This window comes from Balearica regulorum, chromosome 1 (assembly GCF_011004875.1).
Source record: "Balearica regulorum gibbericeps isolate bBalReg1 chromosome 1, bBalReg1.pri, whole genome shotgun sequence".
NCBI classification, from domain to species: Eukaryota; Metazoa; Chordata; class Aves; order Gruiformes; family Gruidae; genus Balearica; species Balearica regulorum.
The window spans coordinates 194,453,551-194,465,840 of record NC_046184.1 but is presented as its reverse complement, the minus strand read 5'-3'; the positions used below and the strand labels follow the sequence as shown (position 1 = coordinate 194,465,840).

At 38.4% G+C, this 12,290-nt stretch overlaps 1 protein-coding gene across 8 annotated transcripts in view; it reads left to right on the top strand.

The window, feature by feature from the left end:
* Window positions 1-12,290, top strand: part of FRY (FRY microtubule binding protein) — a 253,474-nt gene that overhangs the window by 67,800 nt on the left and 173,384 nt on the right. For 2 of the 8 annotated variants that reach the window (XM_075742051.1, XM_075742049.1), the window contains exon 1: window positions 9,562-10,361. The exons of the other annotated variants lie outside the window; for them this stretch is intronic. In XM_075742051.1, coding sequence (XP_075598166.1) covers window positions 10,292-10,361 — 70 coding nt within the window. In that variant the 5' untranslated portion in view covers window positions 9,562-10,291. Of the gene's footprint in view, window positions 1-9,561; window positions 10,362-12,290 lie in introns of those variants that run through there. 8 annotated transcript variants of the gene reach the window in all.

The window sequence follows — 12,290 nt, the reverse complement described above, 5'->3', positions numbered from 1 at the left end:
AGAAAGCTCCTTATCCTGTAATGAGCCAGGGCTCCAGCTACACCAAGCACTTTACTCACAGCAAGGGCCCGAGTCCTCCTCTGAAGGATGTACAGTCTGGTTTGAGATGGTATGTGGCAGTTCGTGTCAGGGAAATGGGGAAAGTTGATGCAGTGATACATACGATTTGATACTTTTTCATCATTTGTGGATGCCCCCTCCCTGGAAGTGTTCAAGGCCAGGTTGGATGGGGCTTTGGGCAACCTGGTCTAGTGGAGGGTGTCCCTGCCCATGGCAGGGGGGTTGGAACTAGATGATCTTTAAGGTCCCTTCCAACCCAAACGGTTCTATGATTCTAGTAAGTAGTAAAAACTATTGTTAGTTATCTAAGGTCAACTAATCCTGACGGCGCTCACTTTCCCTGTTTCAGCTGGGTAATTCCACGCAGGTGTTGGAAGAGGTAGTATTTTTGGGAATAATTCAGAAAGAATGCTGTATGCATAAGACTCATCTGTTTATGTTACACGGGCACGTGTGCCAGCTCAGACCGAACGCCTGGCTGGTCTGACATCCTCTCTCTGATAGCAGACAGGGCGCGATACCTGATAGGAAGGTGTAAAGGCAGCAAATGTAGTACAGTCTGATCCCATGTCCATCTCATCTTGATCTGTAGTAGATGGAAGTTGGTTGAAACCCTTGCAACATGTTTATTCTCATTTTATGAGAGAAGTAAAAAATCAACTTCTCTTCTAAAGTTGATGGTGCTGGTGGAGCAAAGGGACATAAGCAGAAGGATACCTTTCTATAGAGTAATGAAAACACTGAGGTGTGAGTATCCAAATAGGTCAGCCAGAAAGGAAGAAGTGTTAATAATTAAAGACAAAACTAGAGAATGGAAAGGAAAGTTTAAAAAAAGAACAAGTAAGTGAGTAGCTTATCACAATAACATCTTATTTAAAGTCAAGGAAAGCTTTGAGAACTGCTGTGGCAGAATTAAGAGAAAGAAAATATATCTGTAAATGTATTTGAGATTCAGGAAAACATCTGTGTTAAAAATCACACTGCAAGAAGTGCATACGTTGAGATAAGAACTGTCTGGGGGATGGACTGGTATTTGAGAGCAAATTGGAGCTACTGCGCTGAAAATGCCTCCTAATTAGATAATCAATGAAAACATCATACATGTGCAGCATGTTACAGGGAGGTATCTTGTGGAAAATGAGTATTTTGAACATGTCATTCTACAAGGGAGACAAAATCAGGAAAACTAAAGTGTGTGATGTGGTTTGTGTTCGGGTCAGGGATATCTTGGGTTTGGCATCAGCTCACCACTCCGAGTGGGTACAACCCCCTCCTTGTCTGCCTCTCTCTGCTTCTCCTTACATCTCCCGCACCTCTCTAAAGAGTCAGGAGCTTTTTTTTCCAAGGCAGCTTCCCTCCTGCATGCCCGGAGAGGGACCAGAGAAGAACCCTGGGAGAAGAGGGAGAAATCTGCGCCTGAACTTCAGGTTGTGCCTGCTAATGGCGAGCACGAGAATGAGGAGAAGAAAAAGCTGGGAAGTCTTACCATCTCAGCTGTAGTAACATGCAGTAATTGTTAGCCATCCCTAAGACCCTGTAGAAACAAGCAGGTTGCTTTGAGCAACCTGGCCTAGTGAAAGTTGTCCCTGACCATGGCAGGGGGTTGGACTAGGTGATCTTCAAAGGTCCCTTCCAACCCAAACCATTCTGATTCTATGAATATCTAGTGATGGGCATGCTCCAACCCTTCCCCTTCCTGGCTTCTGCTTCTTTGCCCTCCCGCAGTTTGCTGTGAGGAGGGTAGAAGAGATACAACTACATCACAGTAGGGAAGTGGAAGAGGCCCTGATTACAACCCTACATTTTTGAGTATTTGGGGGTTCAGTTTGTGCATTGTGTAATGAAATTTCATAACTTGAGGAAAAGAGGGACAGCCACAACCCCTGTGTTCCCTCTGTCCTAGGCTCTGTGTGACCTGGTACCAATCTTTTAGGCATAAGTCACCTAATGCAAATTATACTTTATAATTACTAAATCTCGTTTCTGAAACAAGCACCCAAAATTAGAGGCACCATCAATGGCTGTTTGGAAGTTTCCTGCTATGAGGGAGTTCTGGCATGTCACACTGGGACGTTTAGACAGTACGCTATGTAATCTTGTCTCTAAAATTTAGATAAGGGTTTGTAACAAAACTGAGAAGGAAATAAGCTTATTGGATTCCAGTAATGGAAAACACCTTGTTTAGGGATGGTGCCTGGAAACTAAGGTGAAGAGCAGGAAGAAAATACTACTCAAGTTATTCTTCATGCCTGCTGATGCCTGTAGGCTGTGCTTGGAGGACGCAGGCTGCATTTTGACTTGCGCAGCGGTATTTCTTGCGTCAGTGTTGCCTGAGTCCATGCTGCAGTGGTAGTGATGCAGATTTCAAATTGGTTTATAGGATGGTATATTTTTAGCGTGTGTATGGTAGGTCTGTTCCTGGCTTCCAGAGATTGTTCAGCTAGGAAGAAACTCAGAGGTGAATGGTGGAGTCCTAAGAGGACGTGTCAGTTTGACAGCTCCAAAGCAAAGTCAAGGGAAGGATAATAGTACTTTGATTCTTGAAGGCATAATTCCAACATTAACAAATTAATAATCTGCAAGATGCCTAGTAGGTAGTTATTATTTGTTATTTACAGATAACTTACAAACCCCTTACAACCTATTTAATTACTCTTATGAATTCACCGAACAAGCTGAAGATGGGAGCTGGGTGATACATGCATCTATCATGTATCTATTAAAATACTTTAATTTTATTCTATTAAATTCTATTTAATAGGCTTCCATTAAAATATTTTCTATAATTGTACCCAAATTGCCTGATACCCTTTCTCCAGAAGTACAGACGTGCTTCATTTCTATGCTCCTGCCTTCCTTTCTGACATAGTTTACAATGTAAACATGTATTCCCTATGCATTATTTACTGGTTTACTGCTTCTACATGTTTTGCTTTTCATCACTAGGTGGCAATATGTTAACGGTCAGTTACAAACACAAGGCAAAACAAAATGGTGCAGTAAAACTCGTGAGACATAAACTGAAAAGGATTTCTGTTGCTTTATTTAGAGCTTATCACATTAAATTAGGTTTGCCTAATGAAATCTTATTTTGTGCAGTGCTTTCTGTCAGTCTGCACTTTTAATTTGGACCCTAGCAAGATGTTTATTTTACCTTGTTAAATCAAGGGACATTATAGGTACATAGAGTTCAGTTGATGTAGATAACAATTTTGATTTTTATTTTAACAGAGGGCATTAGCAAAGCATGTGTACAAGCTGCTTTGTTAATGTTTGGCTTGAATTGGTTTGAGTTATGCAAGCTGCAATAAGAAAAGCAAAAAAACCCCTTGCAAATATTTAATATAAGGAAAGAAGTGCATAAACTCAGCAAATGCCAAGTTGAAGAAAATAAACTCACTACATATAAATACAATGTTTTTTTCTGCTTAAATGTAAAAGTATTATTCCTTTTTTATTGCTGGCTTTTATGTGCATTTGTCACTTCACAAATTATACAAAGACATATGATTTCTTTCATTGTTTCTTTTTTTCTTCCTGAAACCAAAGGGAGCAAATCAGATACTTAAACACAGATGTCTAGGAGAAAGCCTTCAGAAAGCTGTGGATCTAATGTAGGTCTTATGTCATATCTACCAGACTGAATAGCTCACATACCTCAGGGTATCTATAATCACAGTAGACACCTATATTTAGGCACCTGAATACCATTCAACTATGACCAGTCGCCATCTGAAAGCTAGCACAGTCTTTCAAGAGTAGATCATAAAGAGGTTCCAAGTAGTTTTATTAAATAAGGGAATCTGAAATCATGAATATATCCCCGGATGTGACAATATAATAGATCCATTCTGTTTTCATCTGTTAAGTGTGTTCTGCACCGGAATAAAATCGATCTGGGAATCATTCTTTGTAGGGTTGCTTTATTTTGCCCAAAAGGACTGATCATATTAAACCCACAGAGACCCTGATAAGCACCATACTTATTCGTTGAGGGAAAAACTCCAGCCAGCCAAACTTTTATACAAACTGTACCAATGTAAATCCAAGCTGATTCCGTGGAAATCAGAAACACGGGTATAATTCAGCATACAGCACTATCTGGCTAAAAGGACACAGCATTTGACCCAAATTAAGGAGGAAAAGCTATATGACTTGGTGAAACCATAGAAAATCAGAAAACATGTTAAAACTTCCAGCAGGTCAGTAAAGCTAATTTTGGCTTTGGGATCTGTGTCCACATCACTACCTGGAAGCTGTGGGGTACTGGCCAGGAGCAGAATGATTGACACCTAGCAAAGGGAGAAGCAAGGTAATAAGCACAAGCTGGGCAAATAAAAAGTTGTGTTTTGCTTAAGTTTTTTCTGCTAGATTAGGGCTGAAGTGGTCCTATCTGGCAGGATGACACCGTAGGAGAGACTGGGTTATAAAGAGGTACCACTGCAGACCAAGGAGAGGCTTTGTACTGTTAGCAGATATTTGTGTACTCACAAATACAATCACTGTGGTTTATTGATGGAGTTTGAATCAAGGTCCTTAGAAATCAAAAATATAATCACCTGCTACATAAATTAAAAGACTCATTCTGTTAGCACCAAGTACAGAATACGCTGTTCTACTTACTGGTTTCTGCAACTAGAAGACAGTCTGTGAGCACTAGGAAAGAAATTATGTGTACAAAATTTGCATCTATAGTTTATACTTGCTTTGTTACTGTTGTCATCCCTTAGTGGCTTTCAGATACTCTTTGCATTTAGCCTCAGATTCTGAAGAGTTCAGATTGCAAAATCCAAACGGGTCCTTTCATAGTGAGCTAAAATGAGCCCTGAAAGACTGTGCGAGAACTGTGCTATATTCATATCTCCATGTGCTTTTTTTAAGAATTCCTGCAAGCATTGCTCAGAATATAGAGGACTAAACTGTGTGATTGTTTGAATAGTAGTCACTAAAAATGTAAACAAAATGGGTACCTATGCTACTAACTATTAAGAATCTAAATAACATACCTGATTGATTGACAAAAGTAGTTACCCTAAGTAACATGTAGACAGTGAAGAGAAATAGGCTGCTTCAGAAAATAACCGTGCTCTGTGCTGGAACTCTTGGGAACTCTTGAGTCATGCTGAAGGCACTCACCTCCCAGCGCAGGCATCTAAGCTGGATGCCTCAAGATAGATATTGTGAACACCTCCACCACCGTTTGTTATTCTATTTCTTTTACTGAGTGAAAGTTTTGGAAGTCTATTTTTCAGATGTTTTGCAATGAAAATAGCTGTTTGTGCAGTGTTCTGCTCACAAGAATACTTCTGACTGTGCTGACGAACAGCTTCTCCCAACCTGTTTTTCCCAAAGTTAGGGTGTGAAAACTCCAGGGACTTTGTTCAGCCAGAGAAAGGTATAAGCCAGGTATCCAGGGCTCCTGGATCCTGCTACCTCTGATCTCAGAAAGCAGATGAGAGAGCAGAAGGTGCACTGCACGTCATGAATGTGGAGTCTGAGTTACATACAAATGTTTATAATTGAAACAATGCTTGCATTATCATGGTAATCAGCAGGTGCTTCGTCATGGTAGACATATGAAAAGCCTTACATTATGGATTTATGATTTCTTATGGTGAAAAAAATGTTACACTGTCATTAGTTTATTGTAAACTCCCATGTAGTAATATTATAAAAAGAAGCCCACTGTATTTGTAAATATGTAAGACTGTAATATCCATCATCAGAAAGCTTACTTACACTGACAGATTTGGTATGCTTATGCCTGTCTATCTTTCACGACCTGGAGTACATAATTAAATTCTAAATATCATAAAGTCAACAAGAATTAAAGTGGAAGCTGTATATAACTTCAAAACTTCTTAGACTTGACAGCCTCCCTAAAATAAGTTCAGAGCACTAGATGAGAATGCTGCTGTTTCTGCCATTTCAGCATGTTATACCTGTTCTAGGAGGGTTTCCAAAATGTGAGCAAAACCGTGGTATTATCTGGAGGATGGTCTATTTGAGCAAATTAAGACTGGCAAATATTTAAATGAAGTTTAGCATTTAAAAGGGTTTTTTAAATATATTTCATGATTAATTATAGAAATTTGTAAGATTTTAATTGGTTACACTTTTGATTTTAAAGAAGCTGTTAAAGCAAAAGTTAAATTTGGAGGAATTTATGTTCTGCGTGGTACTTTCTAAAGCAGAACTGATAATGGAGGAGAATCAACCCTGAAGTAAATTTTAACAATAGCATTGAATACTGTGCTGCAAACACCTGTATTAAAGTAGTGGGGCAGTTTTTCCTCTTGTAGGTCATGAGACTGCTCTGTGGACTGAAAGCAATTTCTTAGTCTGTACCTCTCCTTAGTACAATTGTGAGATCAGGAAGCATAATGTGAATGTTGTATTTTATATGAACTCTTTCATACGATGCCAAAAATATATAATCTAAGAGTGGTGGCATTTTTCTTTAATATGCTTTTTCTTAAGACATCCATTAAGTTGTTCAACATTTTAGTACAACAGCATATTGTCAGTGGAAGTGCACAACAGGTAAAATGTATTCTTCAGAAAGAATACTAAAAGGTGAAAACAGTGAGATTCTGCATTGTATATTAATGTTGTGATGCAATGTTAAAAAGAAGACTGCTTTGCATGAAATGGAATTACTTTGGCTCCACATCACTTCGGAGGAAGTCAGTAAAAAAGGTGCTGGGGGATCTGCCACTCTGAGACAGAAGGCTGAATGTAGCTATAGCCTTTTTAATGTTCGTCCACAGGGAAGTGCAAGTAGGCATTGGGTAATACTTTAACATCCCAGACACAAACTCGCAATAGTCAAATCCAGATATCCTTGGATGTGATAGCTCATTTATTTCTTCACCAAATGCAAAGCCAAGAAGAGATTGTGCTAGTTAGACTTCATAACTGATAAAGACCAAGAAGGACAAGTGACAGGAAGATTACTGGATTATGTTCGTACAAACGGATTTGGGGTAAGCAAGGATAGGCCTGCAGTTTTGAAAAACTATGAGAAATAAAAGGAACTGGTTAGTGACAGTGAAGATATCAGGTATTCACCTATGGGGGATGTCTGAAATTTCTTTAACTTGAAAGCACCAAAACCAACCAACAAAACCTTGAACTTTTGATTCTGCCTGGGAGGGAAACATGAGATCCTCAGGAGCATCCCACGGGGTCCCACCAGTCACCCATCTCACCTGGTATTCTCTTCCTGACAGCAACTGCAGAAGATGCTGGTCAGGAAGAGTCCACATGGGCGTAGCCACTTTCTGCAGCCCATCCTTCTCCTGTGCCCAGCACGTGCATTGCTGTATTAGGGATGTTAGAGGGGACTACTTTCCTGCCTGGTCCTTTTAGCATCCTTTATAGACCTAAATTTGTGTTTATTATCAGCATTTTGAAGCTGTGAATACTGTCTACTTCTGTGACCTCCAGTAGCAACAAATTCCAGAAGCTCACAACTACCTGAAGAAAGAAACACGTCCTTTTGTTTGTTTTAAACTGATCTCCCAGTCCTTTCATTGAATGCCCCACCACTCTTAACAGAAAAGGACTGCAGAGTTATTGGAAGAGTCCTCATTGCAATCGTTAGCGAAGACAGTTGTGGCTTGGAGGTTAGAGGGTGTCAGTTTTAAAGGGTCCAGTATCCAGTGAGGGTGAGAGATAGAATAAGAATAATACAGGACCACTAACTAAGTGAATGCCTTGCCTTTATTTGCCATAAGGATGGGGCCTTATAGAGGAGTGGAGGTAAGAGGAATAATACAATCAAAACAAAAAATCAGTTATGAGGTGGAAAAAACCCTCAAAGATCTTCAAATTCACATTATAAAAAACAGATCATTTCGGGAGCATATGAAGTTGTAGCTCGGGTAATAAAATTTTTGTTGAACCTATCAAAAGGGAAAATCTGCCTTGTAAATATAAACCACAGAATTTATGAGGGGAAAATGATCTATATCATCAGAGACACTGCTTGACCTCAGCCACACTCAAGGCTTTGAAACAATATTTGGTGGGAGATTATATTTAAGGGTGTGGATTTAATTGAAAATTGGGTAAAATCCAATACAGATTTAGGAAAGACAACTATTTACAAATTAACCTTATATTTTTTATTTTCAACAAGAGAATTGTGATAAACTTTAAAAATCAGTCATCTTCAGAAAAGTAGATGATGTAGCACCAGAAGAAAAATTATTACTTAAATCCTTGAACATAGGAATTAATGCAGCATTTGTGAGGATGAAGTCATCAGTCCTAGGTCTTGGGACTTGCCATATTTGCTATTAAATTTAACTTTAATTGTAAAAAGTTGGAGTGTGCTGGTTGAAATGGGACGGTACGATGAGGAGGCATTGTCGGGGGGGGGAGGGGACGGGACACTGATGGGGAGGGGGTCTCAGAAAAGAAATTGGGGGCCCAGAGTGACAGCAATGGGATGACATTTAACAGTTTAGGGAGGAAGAGCTGATCAGATCTCTTTGATAGCTGGTGAGATCAAACCTGAGATGCTCTGAACATTTCTCATAGTCCATGTTCACGAAAGGTTTTGAGTAAACTTCATTTAGGAGTTGAAAGAAGGTTTATAAAGTGAGTTTCCACAGCAGCCTTCCATTAGCAAGGACACAAAACCTTATCTCTAGATGAGGTATGTTTACAAAAGACATTTAGCATATTTTCAGTGAGAACCACGGGAGTTTGGTCTCAATGACCCTTGTGTTGCTCAGTTTCCAATCCAAACATCAAATACTCTGTATACTGAAACTAAAAATAATGTGCAAATATAATTGCTGACAAAGTTTTTAGAAGAATCAGCAGCAGACAAGCTCTATTTTGGCTCAGATACTGTAATTATGAGATGCTGCAGGAAATTTATTCCAATAAGTGAGAAAAGAACTGTTTTTCCCAGGAAATAACATCTGGAAGGATGATACCCAGAATATATGAAAAAAAAATATTTGGGAAACTGATTCTTCTTATTTTTCTTCATTCTCATTAAAATATGCATAGTGATGTAGTGTGATTATTTGAAATAAACCCTTAGGAATATGAAAACTGTAGCTAGCAATTAAGTATTTTGTAGAAAATACAGAGAGAATAACAAGCAGTGAATTGCTTCTGCCTCATTTTCTTATGTGAATTCAGTTCCTTTTAAAAAAAACATTATTCAAGCTAAAACTGACATCAAACTGAGAATTTTCTGTGGCTCTTTCGGAGGTGAACACCAAGCAGTGAGCTCTCTGGTTTATTTGCCCTTATGAATTCAGCCTGCTGTCTCTCATCTTTGTTAAGGGCGGGGGGGGGGGGGGGGGGGGGGAAGTCAAGAAAAAAATGACAGCATGTTTTTCTGTAGCAGTGAAAGAAAAGCAGAAGCAGCCAGTCTGAATGCCACGGGTTTAGTGCTCTGGAAGTGCTTCTCTTGTGCAACTGGGCTGAGGGAGAGCCTTTTTGTTTTTTTTTTTTTATCCCAACGTCACTGCAATCAGATCTATGGGTGCAGCTCTGCTTTACCGCAGCATGATGCAGTTGTGCATAGTTCAGCGTGCTCTTCTTGGAAACAGGCGGAAGGAGAGCAGCTGACCAGAGCATGCAGAGGATATTCATTAGAGGGTGTTTTTTTTTTTCCCTAAAGCTAAACAGTACGTGTGAAATTCCTCCAGCTGCAGAAGAGAAGGTTTCAGTGGGGTTTCGAGTTGATACTCGGTTCACAAGAGGAGGTGCATACGCTCGGGCTGTCAGCGTCTGATGGAAAAAAAAGCTTCAGACAGTCAGACTGCATGTTATTAAAAGCACAGCTCAGGCATCCTTTGGGAAGATACTCTAACTGTGCTTATGGAACAAGTGCTGTGGTACTGCATATGCCTTAACCGACCAGGAGAAATTTGCCCAGTTCTGGAATGGAATAGATGAAAATACATACTGAGGGGGTGAGGGAATAAAATATTCGGCAGATAGAATTAAGTACGAGCCCTGGAGGAAGAGCAAAGGACAAAAATCTCATGGTGTGTTTTTGTTGTTGTTGAGCGCCTTTTTTTTTTTTTTTTTTTTTTAATTAGCTTACCTACCATGAACGGAAGAAGTGGATGTGTGGAGACTTCATTTCCTCCTCTGACCCCTCGTTTACATCACTAACTGGTGACAGTCACATCTACATACATAGTACCTGCCACTTCAACTGCTCAGAATTATAGAAGCCTCTTTGTATGCAGCAGACATGGCTAGCCAGCAGGATTCAGGCTTCTTTGAAATCAGTATCAAATATTTACTGAAATCCTGGAGCAATAGTGAGTAGCAGAAGAGTAATCTTTTCATATTAATTACGCATTGCTTGGTAAATAGCAAGGATAAAATCTTGTATTTCTGTATGTTTGTGTTATGTAAACCAAATAATTTTTGCTTTTGTCAGCTCTAAAAATCAGAATGTCAGAGGTTTAAATAGGTTTCATTAACTGCAAAGGCTGTAATGAGATTATACTAGATTTTGCTTGATTGAATTCTGAAGTTAGGCTGCTTTCTGGCTCTCTCTAATAGTACATTGCAGGGAGTGCATTCCAAACAGCGTTTCCTGCCTACATGTTTATTTGGTTTGTTCAGGCTTTTTCTAAATATTTTTGAAAATGCTGTTTAATCACAAGGGTGTGGCATTGCTCAGAAGTTGGGTTTTATTAATTGTGCACTGAGGACAAAAATACAATGATTATACTTAAGGTCTGAAACTCATTAGTTTAATGTGATGAAAAGCAAAACATCAGTTGCTTATAGCTGTACTTCCCACCCTCTATGCTTAATTTCAGAATCTTATGCAATATTTCCATCCAGAAAGAATCCATCTGTTTATCTAATCCAGGCTAGGTTTTGCAGAATGTAAACAAATGGCATTTCAGTCTTCTTTGGTCTTTTCAGTATTGCTGTTCCTGATTTCCATTGCTGTTTAAATCACTCACTCTTTGGATTTTTAGCAATATTATGTAATAAGATTTCCTAATAAAATTTAGTGCTTGCAAATATATTCAGATTAGGTAAGGCCATGGGAGAACTCTGGCAGAAATTTGCTTTTTCATTTAAAATACATGAACAGTACATTCCTTTTCTATAGAAGCTTTTATTAACAGTGCTAGATCTCCATAATTAACTATTTTTTAAAAGATAGAACATAATGTCTCTGGAAAAATCCAACTTGGCTACATAGGCAGTAAGGTTCTGATCATCCCACTATCTATAATTTAATAACTTCTGCATAAAAGACTAGTATTTTAAAATTCTGTGGTATAAAAAATTGCAAAATCTGCGTAATACAAGGCGTGTATCTGAATACCTGCAAAGAAATAAAAATAACACTATATTAGATGAGTGACATTCAAGGCTTGTCTTCATTAAATGATATCCATAGAAACTGTATTTTTCCAGGTCATTTGTAACCTCAGTAACACTGTACTGCTTGTTTGAATCTGTTTTTCTACCACAAGTGTGAAGCCACTGGGGAATAATACTATTACCTAAACAGCATTGCTTATCTGCCCTCCTTCTAAAATATTTAGTGCATATTCATTCAAATCACTGATCCTACAAGGACTGGAAGAGAATTTTATAATTCAGTTACTTTTTTGGACTGATGTTAATCAAATACTGAGAACATAAGCATGTATTGTGACAACACATATTTTATAACAAGCTAGTCACAGTTTATGACAGAAGAAAAACAAGTCACTTTATGGTGCAGAAATCAAATCAGTTCTGGCATTATTTTTGTAATAGGCTACTGTAACTTTAAGACTAAGTAAAATTAGCACTTAAGAATATAAATATTGCTATATTATGGAATTAAATATAACATTTAAATATTTTTTCTTTTTTCTCTACATTGAAGTATATTGAAAGTACTTCAAATCAGGAAAGATGTTCCTAGTCTGAAATTAGAAGTCCTTAAATGAAATTCCATTTTAGAGAAATGGAAATAGTAGATGAATAATTGGTATTTCTAATATTCTTTTGGCTGATAAACATGCTTTCTACTATATTTGAATAAACAGTGAGAGGAAATACAATAAATTAATCCAGGTTGACTTCAACTTGTTGCCAATTAAGTATTTTTTTTACTTTCAGTCTGGAAGGCTGTGTTCATCAATCTGTATCTATCCTTCTAGCTGAAAAACAAACAATTTGATAAGACAGTAGGGAGTTCAAAAGACCTAGGGCTTTCTTCAGCTCTGCTA